Source organism: Cariama cristata, unplaced genomic scaffold (assembly GCF_000690535.1).
Source record: "Cariama cristata isolate BGI_N322 unplaced genomic scaffold, ASM69053v1 scaffold4692, whole genome shotgun sequence".
NCBI classification, from domain to species: Eukaryota; Metazoa; Chordata; class Aves; order Cariamiformes; family Cariamidae; genus Cariama; species Cariama cristata.
Window position 1 is genome coordinate 27,317 of NW_009604267.1, and position 24,018 is coordinate 51,334.

The following is a 24,018-nucleotide window of genomic DNA, read 5'->3' on the forward strand; positions in this document are numbered from 1 at the left end:
GGCACTGATTTTTGAATAACTATGCAGGGGAGGTGTGGAAAAAATCTCGGGAGTAAAAAAAATTGTAGTGAAATAAGGCGTTGGGCTCAGTGGCTTTCTGCATAACTCTTCCTTGAAAATATCCAGCATAAAAAAACAACTTTAATCAAATGTATGGTTCCCTATAAGAATTGTGCACTGGCACATGATCTCTTTTGCCAGACATACATAGACTGTTCCTTCTGCCTCTCTGAATTTGTTGACATCATGGTGTATAAAGTAGGGTGATGAAATGACCAGACTTGAGAACTGCTTTTGTGGCTCTGGAACTCAATTACCACAAGTCCTTTAAACCACAAAGCCTGCTGAGAGTAAGTTATTTATGTTAAAATAGCTTTTTCTCTGTTGTCTTGTGGTTGGTTGTTTTTTCATCTATTTAAAAAGATTATACATCGTAGCAACAGTGTGAAGTAGAGATTAGGTGCCTCTTTTCTAATAGGCTCTGTTCTTATGAGTCCTAACTCCTAGAAGCTGCTGAGAGTCATTCTTGTTGCATTATCACCTTCCACAATCATATCATTAGTGACTGTGGTGTTATTTAAGTGCCCTGGTTCTGTTTGTTCTCTGTGGAGACCATTTGTCAAGGGGCCAGACCGCTCCAGATTGTCTATTACTATCCACAGATGTATTGTGAAAACACAGAACATCAAGAGGCACTTAACCCATGATCATTAGAACTGAGGATTATTGTTTCTGCGACATGTACCCTCTCCCGGGAGGGGAGGGAATTGCTACCATGTTAATGAATATGGTTCACTTAAAAGCCAACCATTACACATCCATCCTATAGCACAGAGGAAAAGAGAATCTGAGACTGACTCTTTTCTCCAATGCACAATCATGGTTATTCTTTTCAAAGTTATATTTAGTTTAACAGAACCTATTTGGGATCCACTTGTTGAAGAACCACCATCTCTTACAGTAAAACTCTGTGGTTGTCTTAAGTAGAGGAATGCTAAATAGGAGGAGATGAGGAATGTTCTAGAACTGACAAAGGGAAATGGCAGCTCTGAAGATTTTTATATTTCATCTTTTCCCAACCTGTCCATTCAAGCCATTGCATTATATCATCTCCCTGACTGTGTGTCAGGGACACCAGCTTATGGATAAAGGCAGTGGGCATCTTCAGGAGAAGAGGCAGTGCTCCCTGTTAGCACTGAAACCAATATGAGATGGCTGATAAATTGGTATTGATCTTATTGGTATTTGTGGGACCAGCCTCAGATCCGATTTCATACCACCTGGAGGAATCTAAACAGCATGGAGAAGCTAGTAACCAGAGCAATCTTTACATAGCTTTCATGTTATACAAGTAGTTCCTGGAGAAAAGAATTCCTTTTAATTATTCTACATAAAATATGCTAGCAACTACAAATAAAGCTGGAAGAAAATGATTTATTTCTTTCCATGCCTTATTTGGAGTTATTTGACTTTGCAGTAGGTCCCAGGATCACTGTGCAGTTTTAGAAAGTATGCTTAGGAGTATGTAGGAACTATTTTTAGGGCAATGCTCTCTGATATTGTATTGTTTAGTCTAAATTAGCAAAATACTAATTTCTGTATGCCCAACCATTCTGAATATTTGCCACAAAAGTAGTGAACTGTTTTTCGAAGCTTCCTTTTCCTAAAACACAGATAGTTTTAGGGCTTTGATGAAATATCCTGGTGGAGACTGCAGCCTGCCTAGATTCCAGAAATATAGATTGGCATTAATAGGAGGCTAAATGCTTGAACTTTTGTCTTTGCTGTACATATTGATAAAAGTGCCTTTCCTGTATAATGCCTCAGCTATTCAAAAAGAAGAAAAAAACCCTACGCTGAAGTATTCCTGCTATTATGGCTATTCCAGCCTTGAGAGACAGAAATTGGAAATAAATTACTTCTGAACATAACCTAAAAGTCATTAAATGTAATTCTGAATGCTTTTACTACTAGAAGCATAAAGCTGGTCTATCAGACTACCATAAAGTTGGTGTCTCCGCATAGTACTACATTCTTCATGTAGCAAAGATGCAAAAGCTTAGGGAGAAAAATAAAGGCTGTTGCAGTATTTGCTGTTTGTCAAGAAATTATAGCAAGAGACTGGTTGACTGGTGGTTTGGCAGTGGGTATAATATAAAGCTTTTTACCCTTTTGTATTCAGTTTAAACTCAGACTAATACTAGTTTTTTGTTTATGAATTTGTGGCTTTCTTTTTCTCACAAGAATTTGCGTTCCTTTTTCTTTTTGTACTAGACAGTATTTCCTCCATATCCTCTTTGTTCTCAAGCCCTATTCCATGATGTTATCCCCTGCTTTTTCTCATACTTTTTTTACTTGTTTGCTGGCTGGATGAGATCCAGCACAGATTAAGTGTGGCCCAAAGATGTACAAATGCAGACAGGCTGATGAGGACATAACATACTCCCTTTGGTCAAGTGGTCATGAGGCCAGCGCATTCTCGTTAGGGAGGTGGACTCTCTGCTGCTAGGACAGCCAGTCAGGATGACTGTTTTTTGACTGCTGGTTCATCAAGCAGGTGTATTCCTGGGGTTGCGCATTGTGGGGACCTGCTTTATAGGAGATCCAAAAGCTCTCTCATGGCCAGTTGTACATTAACATGTCTGTGTTTGATGGTTTCTTCCTTATTCTGGAAACTAAGGGTTATATTTAGAAACAAGAAGTCCATTATTTCTTTGTACATCATTAGGGTGGGTAGTTGACGTTATCTTTCTACTTAAGCAACCACTGTCTCAATCTTTTTTGTCTTGACTGAGCACTTTGCCTCTCTTACTCTTCGGTTATGCACCGGCTTGGATCACAGAGGGTGAACAGAGATGATACTGCAAATTCTACCGCAGTCCGCAGGCTTGGTGCTTAGGCTGGTAGTTCTAGTAAAGAGTCAAAGAGCTGAATGGGACAAAAAACAGGATCAACCCTCTCAACCTCTGAACTTGGGCAGAATATAATGCCTGGGACCTGGTTCATAAAATAATCAGTCAAATACTTTCTTTGACACTAATGTAATAAAGCTTAGTTTTAAAGCCTTGAGAATCCCAGCACAGCTGGGATATTCCTGAAGAAATACAGTAAAGAACTCAGTTCTTTCTTAATCACAAGATGGGCACTTGGGTATGGGAGTGATTCTCTTTCCCTTTTCTTCATTACTGTTTGTGTTTGTGTCAACAAGTAGCATTAGCTGTTTCAATATGTTTCCAAATTGTATCAATCTCTCTCTCATATATCAACATTAACCAGGTTTCTATGTAAATATTTAACTAGTCCTCAGAATTAGGTAAGCAGTGGCATTCCCTAATCCAGCAGTAACACCGAGGAGTGGATGTACAGGTTTTCTGGCCACCTGTTCGAGTGGGGCCTTTCAAGCAGCAAGGATCAGAGGTAAATCCCATTTGCTGTTAGGCACAGTTTATGTGCAGTCTGGAAAGGCTGGATTCCTACAATACTGTGATCTTGTGTGCTGAAGATCAACAGCAAGAGAAATAACTCTCAATTTGTGTGATATGGGTGAAGAAAAACACTGAACAAAACCCCTCCAGATTTAAATGGCAGCCATCCATTCATTCTAAGCAGCATTCATGGCAAAATCTCTCTCTTCTAGGGAGGACTGGGAAGATTTCCCTTCTGCTGCTCCAGCCTATGTGCCTGAGATTAGAGGCTGATGGCCAGAGCCTGCTGAGCAAGCAGGAAAAACCTATCTGACTTAAATATTTACCAATACCATTAATGCAACAAAGTTGTTCTCTGCTGAACAATGACACTTGCCCTAAAGTACCGTATGCTAGCATATCCCTTCTGTTAGGAGAGGGTGCACATGCTTACTAAGAGCTCTGCGTCCGTAGTACTTGTAGCATTTTGACATTCAAAAGTAGGATATATGAGCAATGGGTTTGTCCCGGGAAGTTATTAGTATATTCTCTGTGTTTCTGAGAAATGGGTGACATTTCTGGCTCTCTTTGTGTTTCTCTGATTTTTGCCAAAAAGGAGGATGTTGACTTCAGAGAGACTTTGCCTATCTATGCAAAAGTTGAAGAAAGTCTTGGTAATAGCTATTGCGATAGGAGGGATTATCCTGTGTTTAAATAAAAATTGACATTAAATTGGTCAGGATTTTGCTCCCAAGTCTGCTTTGGATCATCTGTGTGACCTTGGCAGTCTTGCATAATACCGTTGCCTTGATTTTCCTAGCTCTCAAAATGTAGATCATCATATCATATATTGTTGTAAGGTGATGAGTTTTCAGTAATATTTGGAAAGATACTCTGATAAAAAGGGCAATCTTGAGAGTTTTTAATTAATGAAAATACAGGCTTAAAATGTCAAGATAGTCCCAATTTTTTTCCAGAATAAATGTTTTCTTCTTTTTCTAAATAAAAACACTTACAGCTAAATGTGTACATGCAGTTTCTCTTTCTGTCCCAGCTGGGCCCAGGGTTGGGTCTGGAAAATAAATGCAGAAGCCAAATCACAGCATGTTGGGAATAATCAGGTTGATTACCAATGTGCAAGCCCCATTCACAGTGATGCCAATGCATAAACGTGCTTCTCCAGTGTAGCCAAATAACTTGAGCCAGGCTCTACCTTTTTTCACATCAGGGGCTTTATCCTGTCAACAAACACAAGTCTCTTGATTGGAGGTTTAAAATAAATGCCCATGCAGCTCTCTCATGCGTAACTTTCTATCCTGCTGGGTAATTTTAAAAATAGCATTTACATTCTATCCATCCCAAAGTCCAAGACGCTTTCCTTGTGTTGCCTGGATGCAGTGACAATCGGTGAAAACACTGAATTGATTGGTCACCAGCTGGAACAGCTCCAAACTGTGAATTTAACGGGGAGGGAGCTGAGCCCTGCTGCCTGTTCCATGAATATCCTTTGCTGTTGAGACCTCTCCCCACCTTGTTTCCATCCCTTACCATGAGCCTGCTGCAGTCTGCAGCCTACCCCTCCGCCCAGGAATTCCAGGACATGACTATCTCAGTACAGATAATTAGAAATAGCTGCGGGAGCAGTCAGTGTGGTCATTAGCGATTCTGCACCAGGGCTCCAGGCAGAGGAAGTAGCTGTGCTGCTGTCTTGGACACAGGGGAGCTAGTTCGTTCGTGTCGTGTGTGTCCCCCCCCCCTTCCCCAGAGTGTCTGTGTGGTCCTTGGAGATATGCTGCTGCATCTTCACCCTTGCAGCCTTGGGAATGAGGGAATACAGGCCAGTCTGTTTCCTCTCTGTGGCATTCAGCAGTGGTGTCATTTATACTAGTTGGTGAGAAAATGGATGGAAGCGTTGATTGTGTAGCAAGCAGGGAGTTGGCTTTCAGCAGGTGAGCATAACAAGTATAATTTATACTGAAGAGCGGGAAAGAGATGCATAGCAAAAATAATAAGAACACATCAATATCTAATGGAATTGTTACAACAAGGAGAACTTGTTAGTTCCTGATCTTGCTGTGTAGCCCATCACAGTGGTGTGAATTACAGAAATACCAGTCACACTTGACTTGATGTATATCTTTTGTGACCATTACCTCATCTCTGAAATGGCCTAGAGATGTCCATAAAATTGCTTTTGCTTCTACCAGTTCTCATTTGGTCCTGTAAGTTTGTGTAATAAAAAGCCAGCTCCCTGTGAACTCAGCATTATACGTGTTCTCTCTCTCTCTCTCTCTCTCTCTCTCAGATAAATTAAGACTCAAAATGAGGAATATGTACAAACCCCTGTTAGTTTACTAGCCTCTAGTGAAACCTTTGAATTACGTGACTTTTAGTAACGAGAATGTTGTCATAGTGTAATTTGCATTCAAGAGAACTCATATTATTTGCTAGGAAAGGTTCAAATACATTCACTGTGTGTTATGTGCACTGTGCCAGCACCTACTCTCAACCCTTGTTCACCAGAATTTGTTTTCATTTTAAGTAGTCAGTCTTTATATATTAAAATGCAAATAAAACTTAAAAAATGTGAACAAAGTATAGCAAAATGTTTGCCAGTCCACACAGTGCTGGGAGTAATAGATCTAACGGGCATGAATGGATGCTATTTGGCTCATTAGGGAGGTTACTCGTATGTATAGTTACAGTGATGGTTTCAGTGTCAGGAGGAACTGTTTTTCGCCTTGCAAGCAGAGGAAATGGGAGGTCACATAATTACTTTATCACGTATTACCTTAAATAGCTCCCATTTGGTACTACTTCCATTTTCTATTCTTATGAAAACTTTAGTTATAGCAGCACCACATCTCTTTTGTAATCAAAATACCAGAACTAAGCTGCCTTGTAGAGGTCGTGGACCTCTTCAGTACCTCATGAAGAGAGAGCTGAGCTTGAAGAATGAACAGATCATTTTACAATGGCTTAACAATTTACTCTGAATGATGTTTCTAAGACAGCTCCTGTCAGATGAGCTTGTTTTGAGCACAGAACTTGAGAGCATCATGCTACCTCTTCTTGCTAGTCTGACTCAACTAGGGTAGGTAATGAAGAAAATTGGATATGCCTGACTTCTGGATATCTTCTCAGATCTCTGGCTTTTGAGAGACTAAAACAGTTGGGAGCTGAAAAATCTTTGTGTAGGGTGCATGACAATAAGCTTGTTAAATTTCCTCTTTTTAAATGCCCATGCTTCATGTGACTACTGTAGTCAACTGATGTTTGATGCTTTTGCAAAAAAGAAATATAACCACAAGCTCTCTTTCTAATGTCTTGTCTATGCTAAGAAGGCTCATTAATTCACACTTACTGAAGCAAAGGAGAAGCGATAAACCCAAGGCAACCCCTGTGGCAGCAGTGGAGCAAGGAGCAAACAGAACCTAGGAATGTGAGGGCGAATAGGGTTTCTTTATAAAAAGGAGTGTAGTAAATGGGATAACCTTTAAAGAGCTGGCACCAGTTCCTTATTTCGCTGTGCTGTAATTACATAATTTAACAGCATTTTCACATAGCATTTTGTGTTATCTGAGCTGTATTGTCTCATACACGTGTAATCAGCAGTAAGATGCATGACTTACTGGTATGGCTGGTAGAAGCATTAGAAATATGGATGATGAGGACAGAAACATAGAGTTTCAAAGAAATGTTAAAACAATTCTTACGGAGACTGCAGCTGCCTGAACCATTTGAACTAGGGATATTAATATAGCCTGGAGGATAGAAGGTCATTTGGCTTCCTTCCCAATCTTGGCTAGCCACTTAATCTCTATACAATAAACAGTATTGCTCTTCCACAAGTTATTATGGATTTTTTTTTTTTTTTTTTTTTTAGTCAAGAGGCATTACTTTATTGTGTGTTCCATTTAAGAGAAAAAGATCTGTAAGAGAATTCAGAAAGGTTCCTGGTAGTAGATTGACTAATGTGAGACGCAAATCACTTTAGACTTGCAGCTACCCATTGAAAATAGCTGTGTGCAATTGTCCAAGTCATCTGGGTGCACCCTGTAATTACAGAAGAATCCAGGCAGCCTTTAATTTTAGGCATTCATGCTTTTCATCCGTGTTAACTGGACCTGACCACACTTCTAATTCACCCATATTTCCAGTAGATTGCCCAAATGTTTCATATCTTTGCTGGAGCATTTTAGATTAACTGGAGTGGTTTTTTTGCTCAGAAGATTAGGTCATGCTAAAAGGAGCCCTTCTTCGCTGGTGTGACTTCCTAGGAAGCATTTAGAAGTTGCCTATCCAGACCTCAAAGCCTATATGCTTCCTCTGATAGAACCTCTTTGGCTGAAGCCTGCTAACATGTCCCCAACCAATTAGGGTGTAATAAATCAAATTAGATTTGCAGTTTCATGCAGCTGTTGTTAAAGATGGGTAGGTGTAGGTAGTCTCTGGAAGTTGCCTTTCAAGGTACCTTGATCAGATTTTACATTAGAAAGGTCAGAGTCCAGATTTGCAGAGATGTGGCTCACGAAAAGGAGGTTCCTGTTCAGACATCTGTGTCTCAGTATAATCACGTAAATACATAGAGCTGTAAGACTTTTGGTCTGTGGAGGAGGTGTGAATCTCTGGTTAGTGGTAAGCAGGAAGGATTGCAGAAAGCTGAGCTAGTTAAGGGAGAGCTGCTATTAAAAACAGGGCAATTCCCTTTGGTTTATTCAATATATTTATTTTAACTAGTTCTGTCTTCAGTATTTAAGTTTATAACCTGTATGAACTGAACCTCAATAATTAGCCACTCTGGCGTGTTCCTGGTGTTCTGTCCCGTACCAGTGACTTCTGAGAGGCAGGCGGGCATGGTGTATGCTGAGGGGGGAGGGTGGGAAGGATGATGCTAAGGTCATATTTATTGCAGGCTTTCTTCCACAGAGTTCCAGGCTAGCTTCAAGCTGATTCATGTTTATAATTTGTAATTCTGGGTCTTATAGAGAAAATTATAACTCGGAGAATCATTGCTGTGGGCACAGTAATATCTGCAGAATAGTGGGAATATCTTGTGTCAGTATTTTAACATACTCGGGCTATAATGAAGAGTGTATGATGTCATTGTTGCCTTTTACTGAAGACCTGGGAGTCAAAGATCTAGTGAAATCTAATGGGGTGGTGGTTTTTTTCTCAGATAAACAAGAAATTGTTTTTAGTGAGAACAGATCACACAGATTTCCCTGTGTGTCTTTACCATGGCTCTCATAGCGCTCTGTTATCTGCAAGCAAAGGTCCTGTTCCTGGAGTGTGGGGCTAAGGTTAATGACTTGCAGGTGTTCTAGTGTCTTTTAGACTTGGTCTGCCACTAATATCATAGATAATACATTTGCTCTCTGAATAACATTGCCTGGATTTATTTTTTTTTTTTTTACTTTGCTTAATGTCAGGTGCTTTAATATTCATAGAAACGAACCATACCGGGTACTTTGGTACTTTCAGATAACTACTCTCCCTGGTGTGCTTCCAGATCCCAGTCTCTTAATATTCCCAGTGCATGTATAGTAGTTCACTCATGAGCTTTCATTTGAAGTGAATGAACTATTTTCACTGACAAGAAGCCTGGAAACTACACTAGAAATAGTTTCATCTGGGCACCTGTGTGCTCCACACAGTACTCTACCACTATCCTAGCTAACTTTGTACCTCACATCTTTCCATGTTCCTTTTTGCCACTCCACACCATGTATGTAAAGATGGTTATGTCATCATGCTATAAAAACACCCCTCTTCTGGCCTGACTTTCATGTTCGTTCAAGATTTTCAACTATGCTACCTCCACCTCCCCAATTATTTTCTTAGCAGCACCGTGGAAGACCCAGGTCAAGTGCTGCGTAATATGGATATGACATGTCTGCTCCGAAGGAAGCTAGTAACCCTGAGTGCTGCACGCCTAAGCTACTCGGCACCCCTTGGCCCATTGGCCAGGGGTTAATCTCTGCTGCAGTCATCCTTAGCAGTGTGAATCTTCTGATGGCATGCTAAAGATAGACACAGGGGCACTAGTGACCATGAGCCATACATGACATGGGACCATAAGATGGCAAATTTTTTACCCTGCCTAATGAGCACTGCAACTCAGTTTGATCTGCAGTCCCTATTTCAATTTTCATCTTTCTCCCTACATTTATTCTGTGTACATTCTCATGATGCATCTTCCTTCTAAAGGGTGCCATCCTCTATAGGTTAATTCTGGGTCTCTCATGAAAAGCCACATGCACTTTTTCAGAGCCTGGGGTGGGGGTTTTGCTGTGAGCAGCACACTGGGAGACAGGGAAATCGCCAAACTCTCCATCCTGCAGTTGGGAACTGTACATTAACAAGCACCATGTACAGAAATAGCTCCCACATATTCGTGGACTGTGTGTCGAGGAATAGAGAGGTGTGGCAGAAAGACCGAGACAGATTCAACTGCCAAAATAATCAAGAGAAGTGAATAGTGTCCAAGGTGTTCATTCCCTAAAGTGTTTTCCTTTTTTTTTTTTTTTTTTTTTTTTTTCTCCCTGGCTTCAGTAGAGTCAGAGATCTTCTGAGAAATGAGTGCCTCTATTTCAACTTAATTCCTCTTGGTGTGGTGTAGTGGGGAGCTATTACAAGTAAAGCTGCAGTGTCACAAAACAGAGAAGATCACTTTTCATTTACCATGTCCTTGTATTCCAAACTGAAAAGCAGTTAACACAGAATCCAAGATGAAATGTCAGAGAGGGGTTTATACCATGTATGAAATGGAAATGCATTTGTTTAGAGGAAAAAACAACACAACGCACTGATGCTTGTTGGATGTGAAAATGGCAACTAAGTGGTTTTGAGTATGTCTAAGTGTTTTTTGTACTATTAACTGAGCAGTTGAGCTGAACCTTTGAACATTCATTTTGGATTTGCTTTTAGGACAAAAATTCAGATACGAGTTCGTTTTCTCTGTTGATCATGACATACCACTTTGCAGCAGATTTCTTCTGTGGTTTATTGTCAGCAGAACCCCATCCTTGAACTTTTGCTTGTTTGCAAGACTTAGATCCAAGAATTACTGAAGATGACTGACTGGACAATGCTGTTGGAGATACAAGGATTTTTGGATCTGGTTCTGATTTTATTGTAGACATTAGCACTTCTTATCTCTAGATATTATTAGATAGGAGGAGAAGAGTTTTAGGTATAGTTAAAACTACAAAGACAAGTGAAATTATCAAACTGATGCTGAGCTCGGGAAATACTATAGGAAGAAACAGTTTTGTATCTCATGTATCTCTCAATAGAATAGCATCATGAAAACAAGGATAGGATATGATGTTCCCACACAAACAAGACTTGCCTTTTTGTCTAGTCCTATTGCTTAACTAAGGCTTTGTTTGTTCCTGTTTCCATGGCCTTTGCCCGGGGGGGACATGACGACCTCCATTTTCCAGTTCTATCATACAATATAAAATGAGAATATTGGCATTTGATGGTAGGCTATTTGCTGATAAAATATACTGGCCTCAGTAAAAAGACTTCTGTAATTTGGCAGTCAGTCCTTTCCTACTAACTACAGATTGATAAATAATAACTAACTTGTTTGTCTGAAACGTCAAGAAAGCAGAGTAATCCAGCTTCAGCCAATTCTGTAACACAAAGTTGGACTTCCATGGTGCAACTTTATGGATTAGGCCAAGCCAAGACTGCTTTCAGAGCGAAATATTTTTTTCTTGTGATGGTACTCAGCCATTACGTTGCTTTTCTTTTATCTCCATTGACAGACATTAATAGAGCAAAGTGCAATGTGGTGGCTGGTGCAGTGTGGTAATGTCTGATGCCGATGGCCTTTCTGAGCCCATTAGATTTATAGATTTATTACAGCCAGAGTATTTTAACCTGAAAGATTCTGTACTGCTTCAATTTAAGTCATGTTTGGTTATGGACATTTATTACTAATCTGAAATCTTGTCTGACTGGACAAAATCCAAGTTGGATAACTATCATCAGTGAGGCATCGTAAGTGAAGAGTGTATGCTAAAATACTTCCTGTCTGAGTTTTAGTGCATCTGTGTTAGCTTTTGTATGAGAGATGCAGTAAAAGCTTTGTCTTTTGGGGAATCTTGAGAGAAACTGGAAAATAGCTAACTAAAGAAAATGAAGTGGCAGAGAGTCTGAGTTGAAGGTCAGCACACAGGAAGATGTGGCTGGTGAGCATGATTTGAGGGTAGCTCCACACCTGCCGTAATGTGAGAGGTAGTGCAGTGCCACCATGTCCTGGAGCCTTCCATGCTCCAGCAGCTGTTGTTAGTTACCTGTTTTGGTTTTAGCTGGTGTTTGGAACTACAGCAGCAAAACTTAGCTGTGAGAATTCCTTAGTGTGCTGGTATGGCCCATCAGTGCAAACAAGAGTGTTAGGTCACCTCGTTCACAGGGTCAGAACTGGGCCACAGGCATATGTTTAACTACAGCTGTGCCTTGCAAGAGAATCCCTGTGAAGAACCCCAAGTGTACTCTGTACCCTCAGTAATCTTTGTATTTTAAAGGAGTTCTTTACAGATGGGCTGATTTTAAAATATTAGTTTCTGTTTCTGTAGTCACTCTAATCCACCTGTTGAACACGGCACGTTCTGGTCTTCAGTTGTCATGAGTAGGGAAACTGGGTTTCCTCTGTGCACCTGAGTGCACCCTTGTAATAAGTTATGTGACTAGCAAAGAAGAATCCCACCGTCTAGCAAAAAGGGGAAGGAGGATGGGTTTTGATCATTTAAACTCACAACCATATTAGACTATTTCTTTCAAAATGTTTCTTTTTCACTGCCCCCCTGTTGGAGCTGGCAGTGGTGGTGGGGTTGCTACAGACAAGTCAGATTTTTCCAGCTCAGCTCTGGAGTTTCAATTGGGTGTTTATTAATATATCCATGCCCCCTGAAACATTGCTTCCTCGAGCAAACTCAGCCTTGTTGTCGTGTTAGGAAATGTGCAAAGACAAGATGTAAAGGTTACTGTTTGTTCCATGAGGATCTTGTATTGTACTTGTTATCAGTGTTGCAGCCACATTTGTTTGACAGTGAGTATGGTGGTAGGAGAGTGAGCATCAGGAAACCTCAGTTCTCTTCCCCAACTGCTTAAGGCTTATTTTGTAAATTAAGGTAGATTATTAAATTCTGTATCTCAGACTTCCTATTCTTTATCTGCCTTTTGTTAAGTGCTCTGTGATGTGCAGATGAAAGATGCTGCATTGATAAAGAATATGAGAATGCAGACGTGCATTCATGCAGATGACTGCAAGCTGGGCACATCTGCCCAGCTCTTGGAAAGCTGTTGCTGTTGCCCAGTTTGAGCCTGCCTCTCACGTACAAGCAAGCACATTCTTTATTTAGGGCTTGAGGACTATGTTAGCGTTTCATTAGTTTGATAGCACTTTTGATAAGGGGCTGAATCCAGTCATAATTGTTAATTACACATTCTCATTAAAGCATATATCTGCTATGTAATATCAGAAAGATAACAGTGGTCAAATACACTGATTACACTGCCTCATTGTTCTGCAAATCCACCCCTCTGTTACACATCATGAGACAAGGAAGCACGAAATCAATTACAAAACACCATTTTAAAATATCAATGACTTCTGTTGTAGGTGCTAGAGAAATCATATTTCTGCCATTCTGTACATGAAAGGGACCAGATAAAGTCCTTCTTGCCAGCACAGGAAAATTGCAGCTGCAGCATGTACTGCACATGATATTTCTCACTTTCTAGAAAGCACTGAAGAGAGTCTCTCTGTTTGGGGCCTGGTGTGAAAAACATTTAACTCCTTAATAATCCATTATCCAGGACTTTGAAACTTACCATCCTACTTGGTATCTTTCTACTTGACATGAAAAAGAAGGGGAGGATGGAAAATGTAAACCAGTGTTCCTTTAATACTCTGAGTCTTTGGTTTCATGACTGCATAAAAACTATTGTTTGGAGATTTATTTATTTTTGTTGTGTAGCACTGTTTAGGAATGGTTCGTGTTTTCTTCTACAGAATATTGATATTACCAACTTTAGCAGCAGCTGGAGTGATGGGCTGGCTTTCTGCGCTCTCCTGCACACGTATTTGCCTGCACATATTCCTTACCAGGAGCTCAACAGCCAGGATAAAGTAAGTTTTGTTGTACCTGCTCCTACAGCATTTGTAGAATTCACAGTAAACATTATCTGTTTTGATGGATTTGTGGTGGAGACACAGTGTTGCAAGATCTTGCTTGATAGAAAATAAGTAGGTGGGAGCAACAGTAAGAAACAAGTGTCAGTTGAGAACGTACAAAGCAAACAGACTGGATGAAAAGGGAAAGGAAACCAACAGTGAGCTCCCAGAGAGAAATGCAGGGACTACTAGATAAACAGTTAGTGACAAGTTGCCTGAATCCGGTGAGTGCTGCAGATAAACATGAAGACAGAATCCTTTTTGAAAGGCTAAAGCATTTCTGGACTCCTGAGTTAGCAGCACAAATTAAAAGTGCTGATCAATAGGCAGACAGATCTTTCATTGAGCTACTTGGACAGCAATGTATCTAAAAGTCAGACCATATCAACACATTCCAAATATGTTAAACCATCACAAAGGGGAGGAACTTGGATTTGCTGGATTTGCTTCAGACAGTTAGTATAATTCTTACTGTAATAGATACTATATAGAGGAATGCCTTATACTAGTTAACACCTCTTCAGAAACCTATCACTCATAATAAAGACAGAACCTCAGTGGGGTTTTTTTGCCCAGTTGTAACCAATTTCACAAGAACCTATTTGTCAAAAACACAGAGGTGTAGCTTGGGCAGAAGTAGATGAGCTATTCAAAGAGAACGAACTTGTTTGTGAGTATACCTTACTGACACAAAAAAGTGTCTGTGTGAAAGTATTGAATCTAGTGTTTTTCAGTTTTCAAATATATGTGCTCATTTAAACTTACTGATTAACCAGATGCAAGGTACGGTTCAGGAATCATACTTTGATGATAATCCTTTTGAACTTTTGTTTTATTTTTACAGAAGAGAAATCTGCTGTTAGCATTTCAAGCTGCTGAAAGTGTAGGCATCAAACCCAGCCTGGTGAGTAACCTTCTTTTAGCAAGGGAAGACTTGCTGCATACACCGTTCCGAAGCCAGTCAATCAGCCTGCACGGAAAGTGTTCACATAGTGCTAGGGAAGGCTGCACCACCATCTCTGAAAGTTCATAGTGTTAGCAGAACTTCCAGAAAGAATTTGCAGAATCAAATAATATAATTTGAAGGAACTTCTCGAGGTCATCTAGTATTGAAATGAGAGTATTGATTATGTCCTCCTCTTGGAAGCCGATTCCAGATGATTCCTATTTTCATGGACAAGCTTGTCTGTTAGACCATTTTCTTTCCTTCTGTTTTAGTGTTTTAAGAAACAGAAAGATAATTTGTTTGTTAAATTGCTTAAAAAGCCTTTTCTAAAGTCAACAATATGATGACAAGGAAGAGATAAGTTCAATATGAAGGAAAAAAGTGTGAGGTTCATGAACTAAATACAGAACCAAAGACATGCAAAGAAGCAACAATTTAAATGAAGTTATATAGAGAATTGATCTTTGATTGCAGATGGAAAAAATCTGTTCAGAATGTAAAATGCATATGGCTTTTAATTAGTTTGTTAACGAGTTTCAGAATTGCACTAGGCCAGTAGATCATTCCCATGGACTTTTACACTGGATGTGGCTTTAAGAAACTCTGGAATGGAAGCAGAAGTAGTGTTCAATAGCCACAGCTGCTCAGAGGGACCCAGTGATGTTCCCAGTGGTGGTGCTTTTTTGACTAAGTTTTGACAATGTGTCTGTCCTGTGCAGGAACTCAGTGAGATGATGTACACAGACCGGCCAGACTGGCAGAGTGTGATGCAGTACGTCGCCCAGATTTACAAGTACTTTGAGACCTGAGATGCAGAGCAAGAGGTGGACAGAAGTGGGGAAGAGAACAAAGAATGCTACAGATGCACTCGATCACTTTAAAAATCCGCTTGCTCCTCTTCCACAACCAACCTAAACTCTTAGTTTGAAAGAAAGCTCTTCCATTATTTTGATTACATCTGGGACTGCAACCAAATAAATATCCGTTGTCCATCTATACAAACCAAATTCATCTGTAATTTTATTCCTATGTGGAAATTGCAAAGCATTTTCAAACACGTGTGGGATATTTCTGAAGAGGATCCCTTGCGTTAAACAATGTTTGCCTAAAACCAGACTCCACCAACTGGAGACTTGCTACAAAATGAAGTTCTAAATCAATGTGGACTATGCTGGCACTCAAGGGAGGCTGGGAGATTAATATTAATACAAAAGTTCACAAAAATGCTCTTCTTGCCAAAACATGCTCAACTCATCCCAAATACATGTTGTTTTCTTGCCTCCATATGTTTTATAAAACATCCTGACAGAGGCACATAAGTGTGTAGAATCTTAAGAATGTGTGAGTTATTCTCACACATCTGACACAATAAGTATACTGGTTTGTTTGTCATAGCTTAACCAGCAGGTTAATAACAGGATTGTTTGTAACTTGGAAACCATGCTCTGTTCCCTCACCAGTTAGTGAAAGAACTCTGGAAGATCCTGCTAGGTGCTCAGACTTCATTTCAGATCAAACAGAAGTAATCTCTTTGAGGAAAAATAGGGTTATTACTACAACTTTGTTACTTGATTACTACGGGAAGCCAGAGCTCGGTTTTCCAGCTGACTGTGCAGGCACAGTTATCATAGGAATATTGCAAATGCAATTTACTAGCTTTAGTTTGCAAGGTGCCAGTAATCAGGTGATGACCCTCTAAGCAATACAGTGACATCTCAGTAGTTCCTATTTTTGTGGATTGAGTGGAGTAACTTCTTCTCTGTTGATCCTGTATAATCATCACAAATATGTAACTGCTGTGTAGAGGCATGAATCTTGAGACAGCCTGTGCCCTGTCCAATAAAAATGTAGTCCATAGGGCACTGTTACATGCTTGGAAGTAATGTTACCCTGTAAAGGAACACAGTAATATATTAGTACCAATGGAAGTTGCAACTTCACAGGTTACAAAGAATGTAACTGGAACCCCTCTCTGTGGCACAGAAGTCTCTCAGGCGCCAGAGAATAGCTTTCCAGATCAATAATACTGTTGGTAAAATGTCTGAAAGATACTGTTTAATTTCCATTATATTGTTTCTCTTATTTTACCTCATGAAGTTACATTTTCTGTTTGTCTCCAAGGATAGCAGGATCAAACAGGCTGCTTAATTTGTTCTGGGAGCAGGTCTTGGAGAGCATGCTTTGTACAGGACCTCATAGAAGGCGGTCTAGCTGCTTTAGATTATGCTGATAGAAGAAAGTTGTTGGTTTAGTTAGCATGTTTTACCCTGTGACTAGACTTGATGCTTTGTCAATGTTAATCATAGGGAGCTAGGGATCATTTCCCTCTTACAAAAAAATAATGGTGTGTACTCACTGCTCTTAACTCCTGAAAAAAGGCTCATGAAATAGAAACAAGCAATTTCACAGAAGAAACTTGGTTTCAGGTTTTCTGGGACTTTGCAGGTGGCTGATCTCAGCCTCTGGCTTCCGCAGAGCACTTTGTTGTTTGTTTGGATTTTTAATACTATTTAATTAGTAAACAACCTATTTCAGACTTTCGTTTTCTCACAGCAAAATACAGGATTAAGGGATAGATGGCAGTGGCAAGGTCAGTGAGTATATTGAACAGAAAGGAAGTTGGAGGAATGCAGTGTATGCCTATTTCACAGGAGGAGAAAAGCATCACTTGCTCTTAGTTCTAGCCTGACATTTATTCTAATCCATCGCCCGCAGCAAAGTCTGATTCCAATCTTTTGAGAGTCTATGTGATGAAAGAGGACAGTGGCAAGCACTTACAGTGCCCTTGCACTCTTTGTGTCATCTTACAATGTGAGAAAGCAGTTGTAAATGCTAGCCAGAGTTATTTCTTTGCAAGAGAATGCTTTCTAGATTGAATTAACTCTCCAGTAATTTTCAGCATACACTCTGCCATCCCTAGAGAACATGGGATGAGTTGCTCTAAGTGTTCTCAGCTACAAGTCTCCTGTTATGGGATAAGATGGAAGAGAAAAATAGCTGCTAAGCAGAGTTCATTTAGGAAGGCAGTTACACTGCAGAGCTCCATTGCCTTGTGGATGGAGTAGGCTCTTTTCCCTTGAGGTATCCATTGGCAGAGATCCCAGTTCTCTCCAACGGGCTGTAGTTCAAAGAATAGTGAAGTCAACACAGAAAATTCCATATTCCTCAGTGGGCTTTGGATCGGGCACTTGCAGGGATGAGAAAAACTGTTTTAATTCCCAGCATCTGATAAACATTTCAAAGTCAGAGCGCTTCACTTGATCTAAAAAAATAAGATAATCTTAACCCTCTGGTCACTGGAAGTGTGTGTTCCATGTGCCTGTCAGATGGACACTAAATATGTTACCTAATGTGTCAGTGTCATTTGCTTCAACCGCTGTTCTGACATTTATTCTAATCTGTTTCTCCAAGACACATTCTAGCCTTACAAACCATCCTGTTTGATCTAGCAGCTTTTTTTTTCCCAATTATTTTTGCAAAGCAATGTTTCTGTCATCTCTTTGCAGCTTATTCTTCCATGCCCCCGGTAGCATAGACCAAACACTAATTCTGCCCGATTCTAATGGTATATTCTTAAAATTTTTTTACTTATCTAGGTGTTAGATCAAGGAGCTGTCTGTCAATAAGGAAGAAGATACTCGGTTTCACCATTTACTCAATGTTTACTTTTTGGTCCTCAAATACACAAAACGTCTCATTTTGAAATGCTGATACTTTGAGATTGAAAGATGGTCTCCAGATTATTTTTGGAGGTTAAGAATATTATTTGTCCATTTAACTGTAACAATATTGTGTATTTTTTCTTCCTTTTGAACCTTGCACAGTTACATTTCTAGACCTGGATTTTCAGAAATTGCTGGTTTTTCATGTTGCTTTAGAATCTGAATCTGAATTTAAATTTGTCCCAGACAAAATGCTGCAGACCAGCCTGATTTTCAGAAAATCTACAGGCCCTTGTAAGACATCTCAAATTTGAACTGCAAAATTAAAGTTCTAGCTACCTTTAAAATTAGAGAGTTTGTTACATAACTTAAGCTAGAGGGTATAGGGATAGTCTTCATAGAATTTCTGAGAATCCTCTGAAAATGTCCTAGAATGGAACATGTGATGATATGACATGGATGGTGTAATGCATTGTATCAGTAACAGTTTGCCTCAACTTCCTAAATCCTTTCTGACTTTGCCTCTTAGGAGTAAGGATCTTTCTCTGATGCAGACAGATGAAATCTCTTCACCATGTCACCATATGCTCCCTAAATATACCGTCACTCTTAAACATACCTGCACATGCTTGTATGTGTGTACTTGGGTAGTCTGTGGGACTACAAGAAACCAAATAGCTGATTTGGGATGAGCACGTGAGAAGAATGGTTAGGATGGGTATTTCAGTGAAGTTCCATGGAGGGTTATCGCGTTGTGTGACTGTTGTACTATAGCTGTTAGAGAGGAAAAGAGGTTAAAGTGTGAAAAGTATACAATCTGACTCCCAGAATTTCTGGTGAGCCATAGAAGATACAAATTGTTTCATGGCTTGGGAAGGTACAGAGGTGTTGAGAAGCGAGCCCGGAGTCAGCCCTCTAAGAAGGTTTTCTAGAAAGACTGATGAGCTGTTTCTGAAAGTATGCAATGAAATGGAATGGAGGGAAGGTCCAGCGTGTGAGGAGAGGGGCATATGTGGGACATACATACCTGGGCCTTTGTGGACAGCTTGAGAGTCCTTACTAACTGTCATCTTGAGTGACATTTCTCCAAAGAGTGCAGCCTGGGGTGGATCTCAGAAGATGAGGAGGGAAGAGAGCACAGAGCTTGCTGCCTTTGCCAGGTTCCCCTTCCTGTGCCGGTGACAGTCACGGAAATGCAAAGGGGACAAAGATTTCCCAGTTCTTCCTGTGCTGCAGCGAGGCAGCTGTACTAAGCAGAGTAGTTTTTGACTTCTGCACGTTCTCCAGCTTCCTCTGTGAGACACATTCTCTTTGAGTTTTGGCAGGTTTTCTTTTTGTAATTTGAAGTTTTCTACAGGTTTTCTTTATGATTTTTCTTGTTTTGTATGTGCAAACAGTTATGTGCAAGTTTTCTGTCCAAACCAAATAAGCTTACACTGGCAGAATGATTGGTTCTTCCCTATTTGATTCCTGACCTGGAACTCTTAAAAAATTCACCTTTTTGCTTCAGTGACTTTCCCCCTTCCTTGGCAATGAAAATACGAGCATTGGCTCACTAGTTTGCTTGTAGCTCCCTCATCTTTCCGTGCTTACGGTACCGGGTCTTCCAGCAGGAAGTATCTGACGGGGCCACCTGTTTGCAAAGCTGTGCCTTGTGTATCTGATAAAAGGCAGAGTCTGTATGGGATGAGATTATGCATTTTCCTGTCGGAAGAGGGCTTTTGCCTAAAAAGACTCAGGGCACTGAGCATTAAGACATTTTTAAACCCAGCAATAACTTCAGCTATGCTAGACTATATTGGTTTCTACCAATTCCAGTGCCATTTAGACTCACTCACCAATACGGTGTAGAATCAAGCTTAGAACTGAACTGCAGTTAACATTTTTCTCAACTGATGGTCTCTACATTTTTGACTTGCCCTTGTGCCAAGTTCCACTGAGCAGTGCTGGACACAATGTTTTTATTGATTGTTGGTCCAGGCTTGAGTTTGTGGTATGGGATAACCACCTCTAACAGTCAAGTACTTTTAGCTTTCTCTGTTGGGTACAGATGTTACATCGTAACCTAATTTATACAAAGAGCACATTAGAATGTATATACTAGGCATTGCCAGATTTGGACATGCTAATATTTAAAGATTAACATTATTAAAATGTACGATGCAAAAATCTGTGTAATATTTCTAATAAATCTTTTTCTGTTTCTGATGTTTGTTGTAATGTTTCAAATATCTACATACAAAACAGATTCTTCTGCAGTCTGCTGGGAAGCAGGACTCCCAGGAGACTTTTAAAAAGATACTCATGGTTCATTGATTCTCCTACGCTGGTAACAAAGAAAATTTGGTCAGAATCTTCTTCTCATAAATACGTCGAGTTCCATCTTTTAGGTAACTTAAATGCATTTGAATGCCTTTCAGAAGGTTGTCTTGGGAATAAAGGAGTGCAAGAGATCTCTTGGTTTCTGAAACAAATAGTATTGAAGAGACATTAGGAAATCATCCTAGTGCAAAGGCAAGGAAAGAGGACAGAAAAGACCAATATGTCTCTGCATTAGCAGCTTTTAAATGGCTAGAGGATTAAGAAATAAGTAGTCAAAATTGGAAGCAAGGACTCATGACTGGAGTAAGTATAAAAATAAGTCACCAGTAAGCCAAGAGGCAAGATGTATAGCTCGCAGAGTACAGTCCACCTGGTAGATAGCGACAGGGCATTACACACGATGCAGAGGACAAGGCCAGTATGTGCGCAGGGCTAGAAAGAGATTGCTTGGCTCTTCTGTGGAACAAACCGTGCAAACGCAAGAGACTGAAATCCTGTGGGCATGCCAGTGACCGGACCTGGAGATATTCTGTTTCCCGCAACAGAGAGGACTAGCAGCTGCTGATATTTTGAAAGGAAGCCAAAGCATCCTGATTGAGTCCACATCTTGCAGACTGAACATCGCCATCCGACTAGTGACACTGCTTGGGAAAATGAGGTTTGTGTTGGAATTTTGGGTAGGGCTGAGTTGTGGAAAAGAGGGCAAAAATAATGATTCCCTGTCAAAACTAGAATGCCAAGCAATGATGCTCATAGTGACATTTATTATAAACATTCTTCATGAAGTAAAGGAGGGCTTCCTAAATTCTGGACTGTATCCTTGGATAGAATTTCTTTTTCCAGCCTGCACAAAGAGGGCTGTGGAGGCCTGCCTTTGCTGCTGAGGAATTCAGCCCCGTGAACACTGTGCTCCAGCCACTACCCAGTCTACATACAGAGCTTTCAAAGATGCTGAGATCAAATTCCGGAATACTTTTCACAGAGTCTGCTTTTATCTCATGAGAGTAGTGGCAACACTGGAACAATCAAAATCGCTGAGTCAGCAACGAAAACAAGATGATAGAAGACACGGGCATTTAAATCTCTTCGAGCCTCTCAGGTATGTTTGTGTCCAACTGGGCAGATGAAACCTTATGGGAAAAAATTCTGATTTACATAATCCAAACTACTTTGCCTTGCCCCAGAAACAGTATCATGTTTCAGCCCTGGGCTTTTAATGCTGGGCTGACGCTTTCTTGTGGCAATGTCACAGGCAAAGCAATGTTGTTTTGATGATTTGTCTGATTTGGGTAGTTTTATCTCCCGGACAAAGTATGACCACATGAAATGGCAAACTAGCGTTCCTAATTTTTTTTCAAGCTGCCACTGCACTTTATTTTGAAGATTTGCTGTAGCTCACGTAGAAAGCACTAGACTCAATATTTGCACCTCAGTTGTCTTTAGGCGTCATTCTCAGAACCAGCCCTGTCTTGCTATCTGGATATCTCACCACCACCGGGAATGCAGGCTCGTATTATGCTGAAAGGGTAAAGAGCAGGACTCTGGATACTTAAGTTCACTGGTTGTGTGACCTTGGAATAAGGCAGTTCATGTCTGTCTGTCTAAATTCCAAGTATTTCATTATCTATTTTCTCTATCCTTTTGTCTGTCCTTGTCTTTTATAGCTATAAAACCTTTGGGGTAACAGCTGTATTTGCTAGGAGTTTATACAGCCTCCAACCACAAGCTAGAATTTATATGCAGTATTATAATAGAACTAATTACAAAACCAATCTGGTCTGATTATTAATGTTGTTTAGTCGCAATAGGGTGAAATCGTGGTTGTCTAGCCCTGCTCAGGGAAGCTGTGATCTATCCGAACTCCCAACCTGTATTTGTGACACACGTAGAAATGATGAAGTAACACGAGCTGGTTCCAGGTTGGCGTGCAAAGCCGTGGGTGACCGACTGCCTCATTTCCACCTTCCTGTGATCCTGCCAGATCTCGGCTGAGACGTCGAGTTGGTAATTTCTGTCTGCCTGTTACACTAACTGCAATAAGTGAGGTTTTTAGTTTTGGGTTTTTTTTCCAGGAATCAAACTGTTAGGTATGCTTGTAGGACATTATCCTTCATGTCTGGTAGCACCCAGCAATTTTTTGATGGGGATAGACTCTTGAGTCCTGGGATGTGGAAAGCCAAAAATCCTTTCTGCCTTACAAACCAGTGAACAAAAATTTCACATGCTGAGCCTCAGTCCCATTCCCTGTCTATAAAGAGAAATGAATCTCCTGAGACACTGCTGTCAGAGTTAATCTGGTTTTTGTACAGTATGGAGATACCAGTGAGGAGCAAGATACCTGTTATTGCAGCTATTGCAGTTCGTGTTTGCTTTGGTTTTAAACAAATGATCGAACAAGATATCTCTGTTTGTTGGCTCTTTAAAAACCTGTCCCCATAATCCTTGCTTGAATTGCTACAAAACAAAAAGCCGTGCTACCACAGACTGTGACTCAAAGCTTCAGCCAAACGAACACTCATAAAAAATATGTTAAAATGGATCCACTGCTCTGCTGCCTGACACTGTGTCAGTGCCTTTGCCATGGGAAATACACCCTGGGAAGCCAGGAAAAATTAACAGCCCAGCAATCAGGATCTACAGTTTGAAAGGATGCAAGACAGTTCTTATTTTTGTCAGAATTTGCTATATTCAGCCATTTGCAACTATTAATGTCTGAATTCCCTTGTTATCTTTCAGAAAATAGATTCTGCTTAGGAACAATTGATTCCAAAGACCTGTTATCTATTACTGCCGGACTTGGCTTTTCCATTACTGAAGTAAGATGCGAGATGCTTACAGGCTGTGCTGTCTCAACTCTTTTCAGAATATACTCCAGATGCTTTGATTTATTTGTTGGAAAAGCTGGATTCTCTGTGGAGACCGTCAGTGAGTAATATGTGCAGATATGTGCGCAAGTGGTTCAGCAAGAGACTGAAAATGAGAGTTGAGGCCAATATTTTCCCAGGATTATTTGTGGCTGGTTGTAGATGGGCTGAGATGACAAGATTCAGGACTGCTTTGCTGCTTAGTTTGCTTTCATTGCCACGTGTCTCCTAATCCTTAGAGAACATAGATAGGGGCGGAAAGAGTAATTCCCTTCCTGACTGGTGCAGATTCTTCTACTGAGATGGAGAGGTTTTTATTTGTTTGCATCGCCACAGTGCCTCTGACCCCATCATGAACCAAGACCTCTCTGTGAACACAAAGACTGCTCCAAACATGGGTTCCAGCATTTTGAGGTTCATGTTCAATTGGAGCCCGTGGCAGAGACAGATGAAAGCAAAGTGCCATGACCTAATCTATATTTGAGGTTGAAGATAACACAGTCTGATCTAAAGTTTAAAGCCCAGAATGAGCACTAGGAGTCTTGCATTCCCAAAATGCTCAGAGACCTTCCATGGGAACCGAGGCAGGTGTGCTAGCCACAAACGTGGTTTCAACCTATGTGAACCC

The 24,018-nt window shown here is 40.4% G+C and overlaps 1 protein-coding gene across 1 annotated transcript in view; it reads left to right on the top strand.

The window, feature by feature from the left end:
• Window positions 1–15,617, top strand: part of SPECC1 (sperm antigen with calponin homology and coiled-coil domains 1) — a gene marked incomplete at its 5' end in the record, with an annotated part of 40,070 nt that extends 24,453 nt beyond the window's left edge. The window contains 3 exons of the mRNA XM_009695505.1: window positions 13,435–13,551; window positions 14,441–14,500; window positions 15,262–15,617. Of these exons, the coding sequence (XP_009693807.1) occupies window positions 13,435–13,551; window positions 14,441–14,500; window positions 15,262–15,351 (267 nt within the window). The remainder of the gene's footprint in view (window positions 1–13,434; window positions 13,552–14,440; window positions 14,501–15,261) is intronic.
• Between the last annotated feature and the right edge of the window lie 8,401 nt (window positions 15,618–24,018).